The sequence below is a fragment of the Stegastes partitus genome, unplaced genomic scaffold (genome assembly GCF_000690725.1).
Source record: "Stegastes partitus isolate 25-593 unplaced genomic scaffold, Stegastes_partitus-1.0.2 Scaffold382, whole genome shotgun sequence".
NCBI classification, from domain to species: domain Eukaryota; kingdom Metazoa; phylum Chordata; class Actinopteri; family Pomacentridae; genus Stegastes; species Stegastes partitus.
In genome coordinates, this window is record NW_007578113.1 from 156994 (window position 1) to 172359 (window position 15366).

Here is a 15366-nt window from a genome sequence, read left to right on the forward strand (position 1 = left end):
CCCCCCTCTACCACCCCTTCACAAGTCGTCGTCGTTTCCAGATGTGACTGACAGGTCGTTTTATGTCGCCCGCATCGAGTCCTGCCGTGCCGTTCACCTCGGAGAGACTGTGACACCATGGCTTTGGTTATGGAACCTATAAGTAAATGGACACCAAAGCAAGTGCTGGACTGGATGAAAGGTAACGGATTCCCTGCATCTTTCATGTTCATGCTGCTGCTTGTGAGGATGATGATGATGATGGTGGTGGTTGTGGTGCTGATGATGCTGAGGAGGGCCACACTCTCTTGTGCATGTGTGTTCTCCTCATCCACACCTGCAGGGCTGACGTGGGGGATACTAAAGTAGGGGGCTTTTTTTTTTTCCTTGGGAGGGGGGTGGGGGGGAGCCGGTGCAGGGGAACGGATGCATTCTGTCATCCGGCTCTTGCAATCCAAACCTATAGTCTGTAACTGCTGCTGCTGCTCATCAATGAATGTGGAATCATCTCCACTCACTGGCACATGCCCTCCAGCTTCCCCCCCCCACCACATATCACCCACTTGTGCCAACGTGCGTGTGCGTGATTAATGTAGTTAGCTGCATGCACCCCTCACTAGACCACCGCAACCCTCCATGCATCCATCCATGCATCCATCCTTCCATCCGTCCACCCCCCCCCCGTGATGCCAGCCGTACAGTCCGTTTCAGCACCGTGGACAGCGCAATGCCGCCTGCCATATAAGGCAAACGCAGCGATCACACTCGCTTTTCTTTTTTTTCTTCCTCTCTCTTTGCTGCTGCTGCTTCTGCTGCTGCTGCTGCTGCTCGCTTTGCTGGCACAAGAAACGTCCCTTTAAAAGAGACAGTATGAATGAGTAATCACTAATCGTGCGTGCGTGTGTGTGTGGATGTATGTGTGTGCGGTAGGTGCTCACACACACTCTTGGTCATCTTCCAGAGGAACTGTGGTAGGCCTAGTGACAGACAATGGAAATGGGAAGGGAGGGTGTCCGCAATCCCTTTACTTAAGAGGATGACTTAATCACTACTTGTTTGATGACTCAGACTATTACTGAAGTGTAATAGATCGCCTACTTGTGATTGTGTGTCTGCGTTATTTGCACATTAACCTTTTCCCTTCAAGATCTCCACGTCCCTGCATGTGTTTCAGGGCCTTTTTCATTAGAAGTCTTCGTAAACCTGCAGGATGCAAAAAAAAAGAGGGATTACTTGGGATGCGTTGCATTGAGTGATTACGATGATGCTCCAGGTTTGAGAATCGCTGGTGGAGTTACAGCTTCATCCTCTCGTCCGTGGAGTGTTCACCGTTTATTAAGAGGGGCTGAGTTGAAATTCGATTGGGGGGATTACAGGCCAAGTGTGGTCAGAGTTTTGCAACATGGGAAGCTGTTCTGTTGCTTTTGATGCCACACAGTAACATGTTTGTGCTCAGACAGCAGTGATCGTGGCTTTTGCTGCCTTATTTTAGGACTCGACTGAAACCTGCTTCCAAATGTGGAGTTAATTTCTCTTTCCTGGGCTTTGAAACATGCAGCGAAGTTATGAACCAGGCAGTGCCAAAAACACTATGTGCTATCCAGCATGTGAAAGTTATGTGCGCCTCATCCAAGTTAAACAAATGATCCTCTTGCAGGAAACAAAAGTTGGATCAGTAGGAAAAGCCGAGCACGAAGGCTGCAAATTGTGATCATTATGAAATTGTCATACTAGATATTGATAGTTTCATTTTAAAAGCATTTAAAGGTGAAGTGTCTTACACCCTGTAGCTGAATATGGGAACGTTTTATTTTCCTCATGTGTCATTATGTGCAAGTTTGAGGCCATCTGAGACACTAAACCAGCCTCTTAGGTTTGTCATCAGTTGTGTAAAGACAATAAAAACGTCCACAGTCGCACCAAAGTCTTGAAGGAACATTGTTTAATCTTGCCCTCGGTGAAACAGTCTGGCCTCTTTCACAATAAGAGCTCAGATATTCATTTTCGCAGACGGTCGCCAACATCTCACAGCGTCGTCCCTGCTCTTGTGAAGCTCCCTCCTTCTTTCTCCTGCGGGGCTTCAAACACAGACCCTCAGTGGCAGGCTTATGCTCAGATCTTATTTTCTTATGAATACAGTAAAAGGGGAAAAGGCTAGTATTAATCTGTCCGCTTACACGGGCTTCTCTTTGGCCTCTTTGCTAGAAGCGCTTCATCTCTCTCTCACACTGATCCAAGTAGTCTTGTACCATTTTTTTTTATTGCAAAGAAGTGACACTAAGACCTTCTTTAGGAGCCATTTTTCTTGCTTCCCATAAGAAAGCGGATAAAAGACACATGGGTGCTGACAGAAAACACTTGTCCTCACCTACATCATTCAGCTAAATTATTCACATTCTGTGTCGGTGGGGGGTTAAAGTGGCCACCGTAGTCATTCTTTCATGATAGAAACCTTTTTGTCGACGCACAATATCAACAACTTTAACTTAAATGCACTGAAAAAGAGAATTGTTGGTCCAACTTAAATAAACGGCTAAAACTGGTAACATGCAACTGAATTAAGTTGAGCCAAATGAAGTTATATTAATGCCACCAGTTTAAGGTAGATGTATTTAATTATTGGATTCCTCTCAGATAAAGAGTTTGCATTTCTGCAACTTAATGTTAAAGAAAGTCAACTTGAAGATTTTAAGTTTTTCTAACTATTTAGCCAAACATTAAATGATTTTGTTGTTGACCTTTTTGGGTTCTTCTTGAGTTCTTTTTAAGTTGCGGTAGAAAAACTAGAAGAAACATGGATGTTATGACATCAGATGCAGTGTTAAAAAAGTAATAAACTCTTTTTTTTTGTGCTTTTACTTAAATTTAAAGTGAGAAAGCGTAAATTTCAAGCTGACAGCATTCACAAAACTAAACTCCCTTTCACAAAGAAGTAAGATAAATTCATTCAAAGTAGTAATTTACTTAAACAACAGCTCTTTTGCATTGTGTGTTTACTAAAACTGAAATTGTCTTTTGTAGCTTTTTGTGAGGGAAAGAGTGAAGCAACAAAAACCCACATTGGGGATGAGTTGGTGGATGTTGCACCAACCACCAAGTGATGGAGGTGAAGAAGTCTTACAACTCTCTATATAATCGATAATGCATGTAGGGAACAAATATTTGCATGCTTTCACTAAGCTAACATCCGTTTTATTTTATTGAAATACAAGTTGTACCAAATAGATAAAATAAAATGCATTACCTTACACGTTTTGAGTGTAAAAAAAAAAAGACATGTCTTCAATACAGCCAGTAACTGGATTTAAATTGGTTTTGTGAGATGATCCGCTTGGACTGATATAAAACAGATTGAATTACAAAGACACCCAGCTGTTGGACATTTGTCAGAGGATTTAGGACAGAATTTTTTTAGGAACCTTTCCCAAAATATTTAGCAAAATCACAAGTGTCTCGCAAGCAGCAGCTCTCCGTCCTCGACAGCTCAATCCTGTCATATGACGGAATACGGGCCAGAGAGAGACGTGATACTCTGCAGTCCCGTCGAGAAAACCTGACACAGCTAGCTACCAGGCAGAGCAGACTATACTGTATCTCCCTCTGCTGTGGGAAGGACTGCTCCAGCAGCAGAACACTGGTGAGGCTCACAGAAAGATGACTCATCAGCATTTGTTTTGATTTGAACACCCACACCGGAGGAGTTTCCTCTATGCTGTGTGTGAGGGTATGCATCTGCCGGGGTGTGTGCAGACGCAATTGATGTGTTAAGTGTGGCGCGTATACGGATCCGCGCTTTAATATGTGAGGCAACAAAGAAAAAATGGACTTCCCTTTCTGCTCTCGGTGCTGCGCGTACCTCATAAGATCGCCCTGTGCTTTCAGGCGCACGGTTATCGGCAGCCTGCTGATGCATACATTGACAGGAAAATGAATAAGGCAGTTCACTTTTCCTGCAGTAATCTCTCCATCCCTCTCTGCGTGGTAATGTATTGGAACAATCTAAAAATAATGGTGATGTGTCACATTTCTGTCAGTGCAGGGGAACTGTGAATGACTGAGAGCCTGTGCATATTCACAGGTAGCTGGTGAAAATCCCAACATATAAATGCATAATAGTGGCATCACACACGAGCAGGAACGGCTTTATTTCTCTGCTGTTGGGTTGTTTTGAGTCTCCTGGGGAGTGGAGGGCCGTGTTTACTATTATTCCATACTGTGCCCTCTGATTTAGACTCCCGCTGACATGGCGAGGAAGTCTGTGTTGGAAGACACACTTCTCCCGCCTCTGACTGTGTGCTTGTTGTAGTTTCAGCTGCATTAAAGATTAAAGAGTGCGCCTTATTATGGGGAAACACACACACACACAGGCAGAGAGGAAACTCCTCCTGTCCTCCATTTTTTCCCCCCCTCTCCTATGCACAAAAGAAATGCAGAGATGCAAGCGGTGCCTATGGATGCACATGGTTACATGCACTCAAAGGAAACGCTCACTGAAATATATGGTACGTACGTATGTGTGCGCTGACACACATGCACAGACACACAAAAAACTCTGGAGCAGCAGCTTTAAGTGGGGCATCGGTAGTCATGGAAACCAGATCTGATCGTGTTGGAGTCACAGCACATGTCATAAGATGGGGAAGCAGCAACGCACACGCGGATGCCCAACGCGTATCTAGACACGTTCAGACACGTAGAGACGCACATATGCATACACACACACACACACACACACACACACACAACAGCGTCCTGCTTTATGGCCTTGAGGCAGAGAGAGGAGAGAGCAGGGACATGGATTCAGAAATGGGGAGGTGCAAAGCAAAATGAAAGAAAAGGCTGAGGGAGCCTAAGATGGGGGAGGAAATGAGGGAGCGTGCGAGGGAAAGGGTGGGCATGACGGAGAAAGAGGGTGGTGGTGGTGGGGAGGCGGTGGCAGAGCGGTGCGGAGAATGGGAGATGCAGTGGGCATCATATCAAAGCGCCCGCTCTATCCGGCTGCTCGGACAGAGGGGCCTGTGTGAGCGTGTGTGGATGTTCACGTGTGCTTCGCTGCGGAGGATTTGCACCTGTTGTTACGACCACATACGCCAGCATCGAGCAAAGTTTCTCAAACTAGGAGCGAGTGAGCTGGTACGCTACGAAGGCAGGGTCAATGGAGATATCATGTGCGACAAATAAAGAGACATTACGAGATTACAAGCTGGCACTAAAGTGAAACCTTTCATCCTTTTATAGTCGCCATAATTGCAACGGAGCTGTTTGTTTTCGCTTCACTGCTGCTTTCAGTCACCAACATCTGAGTTTTGTTAAATGTTTTAGAATCATAGAAATCACTGAAGTTTGTTTGGTGCGTTTAGTAGAGTGGTTTTATCAGAATGCAAATATAAAGTGGAGGAAAGTGCATGTTATAGCACCAATGATGAGGTCAGATTTAACCACAATAATGCTGCAACTAAAAAGCATTCATGTGGTGACACACATACAAGTGATTCATGCAGATAATTAGCAGGATACTGGCTAACAAGCAAATATTTCATGTTTAAACCTGCATTAAGTGATTATTTCGTCGTGCAACAAGCTGCAAACACAATAACATTCACCGACATGTCATCACCTCCATAAAGTCAGCAAGCATCTACAGCGGCACTTCTTTTTGCTCTGTTTTGTTCCCCATCAAGTCCTTCTTAGCCGCCAGTCGCTTGGTGCTACACATTTAGCACACAATTACGTTACCGGCTCGAAGTGGACGCCACCCGCTGAGGATTGGAAAAAGAAACAGAGAAATTTCATAGGACTGAGGAGAACTGCAGCTAGGTGATGGATTGTCTGTGGTTTATTTAATACAAGCAGCCCCTGTACATTACACACAGCTATCGGATCCAGAGTTAATACATAAATATTGATTCGAGGACCTTTAAGCCAACACGTGCGCATATTAATCAAATAGAAACCATGCGAAGGAGGCACAAAGAACATCGCTTCGGTATGTTCGCGCTGTGTTTCCAAGTCTTGGCTGCTAATGAACTGAACGGGTTAGAACAAGGATAGTCGATTCATGTTAACGTGTGATTATGGTTCCAGCATGACCGTAGTCACTTCAGATTCTTTCAGGCCGGCCAGATTCTCCGAGCGGAGCTCTGCCGCTGAGCTCCTTGCACTTCTCTGGTTGACCCTGTTTTCCTTCCTCCTGTTCCTTCAGATTGCCTCTTGACACCTCCCTGCTCGCTGGGTTTCACCGAGCAGGCGGTGGTGCTCTTGAAAGCTCATATGCCGGGGAGCTGAAATGCCACGGCCTTAAGAATATGCTGTCGTGATGTGATGAATATTTCACAGTAGGAATATTTTTAGTGAGAGTTGTGTCTTTTCTTCACACTCACAGAAGCACTTACTCCATCTGGAATCTCACAGATGGGGGGCAAAGCAACGGGACAGGAGTCTTAGCTGCTTGTCGCCGCTCTTAGCCCGGGCTAAACTCTGGCCCAAACACCATCTCAAAGGAGAACACGGGTTTTGACTGATTTCTCTTGATGTTAATGGCCAAGCAGCGACGCATGTTCTCTGCAATTTACGTGGCTGGAGCCGTATTCAGCTCTGAGAACAGTCTTTTCTTTTTTTTTACTGTGGCCTTCGGCGAGCTCTCAGTCAGCACGTGGAGAGCATATATAGACTCGAGTGTGTGTGTGTGTGTGTTTGTGTGTATGTATAGCGTGTATCCTTAGCCTAGCATCAGTGCAGGGTCCTGAGGGGCAGCAACTGCTGATCCCTCACTTCTGCTCCGAGGCCTCTCTCGCGCCGGTTGCCTGGCAACCCCTCGTGTTTCTGAAGGGGAGGGGTTTGGTTTTTTTTTATTTTTTTTGCTCAGGAAAGAGGAAAAGATTGGAGGGGAATTGCATCAAATGTGGATGAAGCTGTCAACACGAGATGCTTGCTCAAGGCTTAGCACACTGGGATGCTGTGATGGTCAGGATCAAGGGATCCTTCAGTGTTTCTTATAGAGATCTCTTTTACTTACTCAAGATAGATTCGTCCCACAGTGGAAAAAAACAACCTCCAGCCTCTGTGGCAAGGATGGGGCATAACATTTTACTGAAGTCAAGCATCAAACTGATCAATTTGAGGATTTAAAAAAAATCTAACAAAAGTTAACACTTGTAAAAACCAATGACTCCTATAACTCTGTGTCAGGAAGCCAACAAATCTAGTTGAGCTGCATTAATTCTATAAAAATGAGAAGTCAGAGATGTAACCAGAAGCTTGTAGGTGGCTCCCAAAAGCAGGTAGTTCAGGTGAAAATGGCCAAAGGACATTTAATCAAATATTAAGTTTGCTGTATGTATATTTTTGATTCAGCAGATTTAACCATTTCTCCAGATGACCTTTAATAAATCTATGACAGAATCAAAATTCACAATTGTTTCTTTGCATGTTTTCCAATGAATCCATCATGTTAAATCAATAGTTATAGAAGTTATTGTAAACTCAAGGCTGCCATGATATACTTGCTCTTTACAGGTGCATGTAAACTTTTGCTCACAACTGTATTTATACCATTTGGATTAAAAAAAAAAACCTAATTTCTTATTAAACCTACTACTCAAAAATGAACATTCATGCTGCTAAAATTCATGCATTGTCTCTCAGATTACATATTTCCCATTGAGCTGCATGGGCTGTCTCAATGCTTTGTGTGCTGCTTCATGCTAATTATAATAAAGACAGGCAAGATCAGAGATACAGTCATGAAAAATTAAGTACATCCCATGGAAATTGTTGACTTTTCCCAACGTATTTGAACAAGCAAACACTAGATCCTCTTTGAAACTGTGCCTACAGATAAAGATGACACACTCAAACGAATGACACCTACAACTGTGGGCTTCCAGATTAGATGCCAGTGATTAGAGCCTCATTAGCCGGTGATATCGAGGGTCTGGGGCTCTCTTTGCCATTGAAGTGTGTGGTGTCATCATGCCAAGCTCTAGAGAGCTCTCTCAGGCCTACAGAGAGAAAAAAAAAAGGTCGTGGATATCTGTGATTCTGGCAAGGGATTTATGAAGATTATTAGAAATAAATCATTCCACTGTGAGGGAAATCACCTACAAGTGCAGATTTCAAACGACCGGGGCTGCCGGTGTGTCCGGGACAAGGTCACAAATTCAGCTCATGAGTGTTTGGTGCAGAAAGAAGTCACACAGGATCTGCAGGTTCTTCTTCTTGCAGCCGTTGGTGTGAAAGTCCTGCATGTACAATCAGAAAGAGGCAGCATGAGGAGCCTTTACTGTTCACAACAGACAAGTGAACATATAGCCTTTTGGAATAATGTGTTCTGGACAGACGAATCAAAGATAGAATAGCTTGGCCACAGGAACATGTTTGGTACAGAACTTCATGCCAACCGTGCAGCACGGTGCTGGAGAAGTTGTGCTTTATGGTTCCCTCGCTGCCTCTGGGACTGGGCATTGATTCAACTATGCATTCTGCATCGTATCAAAGGGACCTTGAAGATAACGCGAGGCCATCTGTTCAAAAGTTGAACCGGAAGTCGACCTTTCACCTGGATAATGAACCCGAAACACACCAACAAATCCATCAAGGGACGACTCAAAGGGTCATAAATGGCCCGGATTTGAATTCCATTAAAATGTTGTTGGGTGGGGGGATTTGAAATGGCAGCACATGCAAGAAAACCTTCAAACATCTCGGAACTGATGGAATTTTACATGGAAGAGAGGTCAAAATTGGCAGAGACTCATTTACAATTATGCAAAACATACAAGAAATTATTCTCGCTAAATGGGGGCATTACCTTCATAGGCCAGAGGTGTACGGACTTTTTTCACAGAGGAACCCTTTTGTTCAATAAATGATTTAAAAGCTGCACAAGCTTCATCTGTAGGCACTATTTAAAGAGGTTCAAATACCTAAACGTGTCCAAAAACAAAGCAGCAATTGACTGTAGGTGGAGCTTAAACTCTGAAATTTCAAATGTAGTTCCCTCTTGACATTTAAAAGTTCACGATGAATTAAACATCTGTGGAACTCAGACGCTGTTATAAGAGTTGGGAATAATAGTGTAACACTCAGAGCTGTTATCTGATTTGATTCTGAAGGATTTGGCATCACACCAGCAGCACCAGATTTTGATTTCAATATTGCAAAGCCCTGTGGCATCACATGTTTTCAGCTGAGTGCAAACCTGCTTCACTTACCAGCCAGCGAAAAAAGACACGGGCTAAAATGCAAATGGAGAAACCTCTCAAGTGAAATAACCAAAAAATAGTGAAATAACTTCAACCAGAAGGACCCCATCGCTCATAAAATGTAGTAAAAGCAGCATGAGAACAAGTTCCTTTTGCAGCCAGATGTAAAATGTAATTCTATTAAAACTCTATTTTGACCATTAAAGGTTCTGGAAAAAAAAGCTCCCATTCATCTCAAAATAGGAGCACGGAGCAAAACTCCAGATCACAACATTTCACAGCAGAATTCAAGACGTCGCGAATAGCTGGGATGTCACCGGATGACACACTGCAGGCAGCAGCCTCAGATGGAGACGCTGATACAGTCGGTATCAAAACCAAAACCAGACTGTTGACAGTTGACACATTTGTGTAACAAAAAGGCTGTTTAAAGTGCAGAAGCATGTAAGCGGCGCTCAGGCTCAGCAAATACAATTCAATAATAAGTTCCCTGAATTGTAGCAGGAAAAAAAAACAATATTTGCAGGAGGAACCACCGGCAGCCTGTCGTCACATGAGCGCAGAGAGGCTCCACATGCTCCCAAGGCTAGTGCTGCAAGTACGGTTCAGCGACGGCACAATATCTTATTCCCTCGTCACTATATTTCCCACGAGGGAGCCAGAATGAGCTTATGACACCGAGAGACATTCCTGACATTACTCACGCAAAATTACTTTTTGTTTATTTCACCAGCACACAGGGTAGGATCTGTTTGCTTTCATATTACACAACACAGAAGAGTGAGGTCAGTTTTCATATTTCTTGCAGCTACACTGTAAACAGCCTGATGTTGGCAGAGATTGTGTTTTTTTTATTTTATTTTTGTTGCCTGATGCAGCCACAACCGCTGCAGACGTTGACTAATAATCTGGACAACATTTTAATATCGTGTGACGAGGCGCAGTGCGGAGCAACCTGACCCTTGTGCGTTTGCGTTTGTGTGCGTCTGTGAGCGCCGTGTGCTACTTCCAGCTGCCATATGAACTCAGCAGATGAACCCAGATCAGCTGTTTGTCCTCTAGGGGAGGCATTCTGACTCATCTGATTGGCTAGCAGCTGTGTGTCACACTCTGTGTTTATACATACTGTATATATATATATACACATGTGCAGATGTGTGTCTGCGTTGTGCGCCTCTCTGTGCATCTGCTCGTGTGGAAGTGATGTATTTTGGAAACATCCCGATCGCAACTGGAGGGACGAGAATTGCCACTAAATTCGCTGTGCTGAGTCTCTTTTATCTGTACGTGTGTTGCAGAAGGATGCAGCTATAGTAGGAGGCTTCCCCAGAGGAAGCGGTGGTAGTCAGCCTGGACCCTCTTTGATTCTTTATTCATCACCTCTTTCTATAATTCACAGCACTGTGCAAAAGTTTAATACACAAAAAGCTGAGCGAGGAGTCGTTCAAAAGTCCTGCCATGAATCATTCTTATTTATCAATTAGTGCAGTAAACAGAAAAGAAAACTCAATGAATTCTTCAAGATACACTTGCAGACAGTGTTTGTACATGGAACATAGACGGTTCTAAGCCTCTTGGAGAACTTGCCACAGTTATTCTAAATCAGGTTTATTTATACATCACGCTTTACAGCAACCTGAGTTGACCGAATGCTGTGTGTGTTATGAAACAGGCAACAAGAAAAATGTGTGCAAAAGGCAAGAAAGGAAAAAGAAAAAATGGGCAAAATCAAATTGTGACAATAAAATAAATACAAAATACAGAAAAACAAGGCGAAACTGGGTAACAACTTGTAAGGTGAAACTGCTAAATAAAATAAATAGTACGATAAAACCAGGCAAAACTGGGTAACAACTTGCTAGATTAAATTCTAAAATAAAACTAAATTCAATACTAAAATATTAAGACCCGAAGCCGTTGAAAACATTTGACATTTTTCATGTTGTCTCACTTGCTTCTGTCTCTTCACAGAATCCCACAGCGACTCCATGAAGATGCTCCTATTCCAGTTGCAGCACTTAAATAGTAGAAAACCCATAAAAACTCATCTCTGTGTGTCGAATGTAGATATTTAGATGTTTATTATTATATTTATGCCTTAAAAATGACTTAAATGTAAGTCCACATCGTTGCTTCCTGTAGAACGTGAAGATCTCTGACCTTTATGTTCAACCCTCCTCTGCTGCTCGCGGCAGCTTGAGCACACCAACTCACTTACGAAACTGCTCCAACGCTGTAAAACTACTCTGCACAAGTTGGAATATTGGAGCAATGCAGCTTTGCATATTCGAAGAAGAACGTAACCGAGAGCCCACAGGTCACACGTGAAACCCTGGAAGTCGAGCACGAGTGCAAAGAATGCAGTTTAAAGGTGGAAAAACTCAGCCATGACTGCTTATTTCACTCAACATGTGTCTTCTAGCATGGAAGAAACACCAGAGGTACATAACCCAAACAGGGTAAAAACCTTTAAGTCTCTGATTGTATGTTCAGATCAAACAATCAAACTCCTGCTTGGTTATTTTTGCATAATAGATAAAGAGCCTAAAACGTTTGCACACGCTTGCAGAGACTCATAAATGTAGAATAAAGACATGAAACTGTCATTATTTCGCAAATACAGTCAGACTACAGTGACATAAGCCATAATGAAGCACCCTGTGCAACATGGCTGCTATTAAAAAGCGTCTCGGTGCTGCAGGAGGAGCAGCAGGAGTATATAAAATGGGGAAGGACAAGTGTGAGAGGGAGGTATTAGTGTGGAACAGGAGGCTCACCTCTCTTATGGAACATAAAGACTTCCATCTGAGAAGCAGCCATCTCTATCCATCTCATTTTTTATTTTTTTTTCCCACTCGTGTCTCTCGCCCTCGGTCGGGGTCAGGAGTCACACATTCAGACATCCTACTTATTAGCTGCAGGGCTTTTCTTTCTGCTCCGTCTCCATGGTCTCCGCTCCTATAGCTGCCGGCCAGCTCCAGGAATCTGCACGCTCAGTCCACTTGTGCACCATCTCTGCCAACACCGGTGATGATTTATTAGCCCACACTAGGCTACTTTCCCTCCCTAATAAACATATTAAAAGAAAAGTGCGAGAATGTAGCAGCGCACTTACTCTTGTTCAAGAAGTTGTCACCAGGAGCGCTCTTGTAAAAAAAATGCAGAGATGTGTTTAAATGAATTAACAGAGTTTTTACACTGTTGTAAAAATATAAATTGTGAGTTAGCAACATAGTAAAAGTGTCAAAACTGAAATTATTCATAGTATTAGTTATTAATATTCAAAAAAATGGTGAGTTTACGTTATTGGAGTATTAAAACTAACATGTTTGCACTAATATTTAGCCGATTTAATGATGTCTATGTAATTTAAAAGCAATGCATTGTATTTTAATGACATGTAAAACTAATTTTAAAGCATTGCAGCTCAAATGAAGGCAGTACAGTAAAAGTAATTCCTCTTTGATCTGTCGTGGAGCGGCACCAAAAAGCAGAATGCGTGAAAGTGAAATACTCACATTTAATACAACTACCTCAGATTCGTACTTAGTTCCATTACACTGAAGGCGTTTTTATTTTTTGGACAGCTGCTTAGATTTTTTTTTTTTCAAGCAGCGTCATGTGATTATTACCACAAATGACTTGTTCCCATGTGACAACCAGTCATCACATGTGCCTACTTGATTTCACAGGTGCAGTTTTCACATGCTTCATGTGCAAACTCGATACGTTAGCAGCCTTCCATGTGTTACGTCGCATTATTATTATCTGAGACACATGCCAACGTGTGGCTTTTTTTTCCGCGGGGAACGAGTTCTATTAAACAATTTTCACTCGTGTTGCCACAGTTCAGAGCCTCTCACTGATGTGTTACATTTAAAATTGCTCTGCTGCGCCGAACGTAACAAGATAGTTTCTGCATGTCACTCAGACCAACAGTGGGCTCCTAGTTTGTCTCCTGTGTCCCATGGCATACAAAGAACAAGATGCCTCGTGCTGTTGGTTTGCCTCTTGCTTGTAGCGAGTGTGTGTGTGTGTGTGTGTGTGTGTGTGTGTGGTGACTGTGTTAAGGTGCTACCACACTGTCTGCTCTCTGTCAGCATTGCTTCCCTCGGGCATCAGTGTCTTCCTCACAGCTCCACTCGGCTTCAGCAGCATGCCTCAACGGAGGCGTCAGGACCCTGAATAACGACAGTAGTTGTAATTGTATTTGTTTGTGTGGTTGTGTTCGAGGCGCTTCTTAGTGGAAGGACAGAGTGTACCGTTTGTGTTGCACCGTGTGTGTGCATGGATTTGCTTCCTCTTGTGCATTTTCGCTCTGTGTTTGCTCATTTCGGAGCAGCCTTGTTCATTAGGTCTGTGGGGAGATGTGCTTTCTGCTGACTTTGTTTGGTTCAAAGCCAGAGGCTCTTACTGATCAATAGTATCCTGGACCCACCACGCCTATGTGCAGTTGATTGGCTCTCTGCATAGCAAGGCACCCACAGCGTAACAGTGAAAAATCATACATCAATATATTCCTCGCGTCTGTCTAGGTATTTTGGAAACGCCCTTAATCACTCACAATGCGCATGAAATTCATTCTTGTCGCTCTGAAACTCAAAAATGCATCGCTTGCTTTTATTTTCTTGAATGTAAAAATGTGTGGTATCAGAAGGGAATCTCATCACTGCAGAGTTTATGCTGATCATCACATCCAAAAAGGTGCACTAACAGATGTGTTTTCAAGGTGACAGTAATTTGCCAATAAAGCATTGAAAAGAACTCCAGGCTGGTGTTTATCTTTAGTTGCTGTTTGGCAGAATGAGACACAATTTGTGTGGGTGTGCGCCTGAAATCTGTGTTGCATCTAAGTGGACCAAAATTCACTCAACAGCATTTGTATTTCTTTCAGTCAATGACAGGAATGGTATTTCCTAATCACGTTTTCCCTTTTTGTCTGGAGGTAAAAAGCCCTCTCAGTCACCAATTAGGCCAATAAAAATATTGTGTCATCTGCGACTAAGGCCTTTTAACGCACAGTGACAGAAGACAGATACATCAGCACGTCCTTAATCTGCATCTGTCTATACTCTCCGTAGGTCTGGATGACTGTCTCCAGCAGTACGTGAAGAGCTTTGAGCGGGAGCAGATGGGGGGAGAGCAGCTGCTGCACATCACCCATCAGGAGCTGGAGGAGCTGGGTGTCACCAGAATAGGACATCAGGAGCTCATCCTGGAAGCCGTCGACCTCCTCTGCGCCCTGGTCAGCTGCCGTTACTTACCGACTATGTGTGTCTCGGCGGATGATGATGGAAGAATGTTTATGCAGGACATGGATGTGTTTGTGTGTTTGAGTGTGTGTTGTTGGTACGAGACCACCATAAGCTTGAAAAATATGGAGCCTCAAAGATAGCAAAACAAATCTAAAATGTGGAATTCATTCAGAAATACTACTTGAGCAGAATTAGCTCACTAGGCTAAAATGCTTTTTCTATTGCTACAGGAGTTCATACTGTAAGGATGGTTAGCATTACAGAAGTCTACACCTCTGGCTGGTGGAGTTTAATGAAGATAGATAATCCACTGTTCAGCATTGATTCTGCTAACTTGCACAGCTATGGACACCAAGGATGTGTAGTTGTTGTTATTTTCTACTTGCTAGTCTGCTTACAGTCAGCTCACAGGAGTCTTCTTCATACCTCCACAGTAGATCGGCACCTACATATGCACACTACTACCCTCATAGGCTGACCACAGTGTACTCTTGTGTACTTGTGGATGTGGACATTCCCAATTTTTATACAAGTTATGCTCGTGCATATGGGTCTGCTGGGGTCCACGTGGACTCTCACAGATGGTACTCTGTGGTGGTCCACTTGCAACCCATAAATTGCAGCTACGCTACAAGTGCAGCAGTATGCATATAAAGAACACGTCGATGCCAGTCTACTCCACATGTATGCTCTCCAGGCTGACACCAAGCAGACTAGAAAGTCACATACTCGTTGGCGTCCTTGCTGTCTGTAGCCGTCCATGTGAGAGTAAAGCAAGGCCGTACCATCAAGGCCTCAGCGTCAGCCAGGTACCGAGACCAAAGGGCTCGTCAATGTATTATCTAATCAGGAGTAGATTTGTGAAATAATAAGTCGAAGGACATAAATTAGCTTTTACCAGAGATGTTGTAAGGGAGAAACTTGCCACT

The 15366-nt window shown here is 43.5% G+C and overlaps 1 protein-coding gene across 1 annotated transcript in view; it reads left to right on the forward strand.

Moving 5' to 3' along the window:
• The first annotated feature begins 117 nt into the window (after nucleotides 1-117).
• LOC103359564 (connector enhancer of kinase suppressor of ras 2) overlaps nucleotides 118-15366 on the forward strand; it is a 70237-nt gene continuing 54988 nt past the window's right edge. Inside the window, exons 1-2 of the mRNA XM_008284961.1 lie at nucleotides 118-181; nucleotides 14264-14427. Coding sequence (XP_008283183.1) covers nucleotides 118-181; nucleotides 14264-14427 — 228 coding nt within the window. The remainder of the gene's footprint in view (nucleotides 182-14263; nucleotides 14428-15366) is intronic.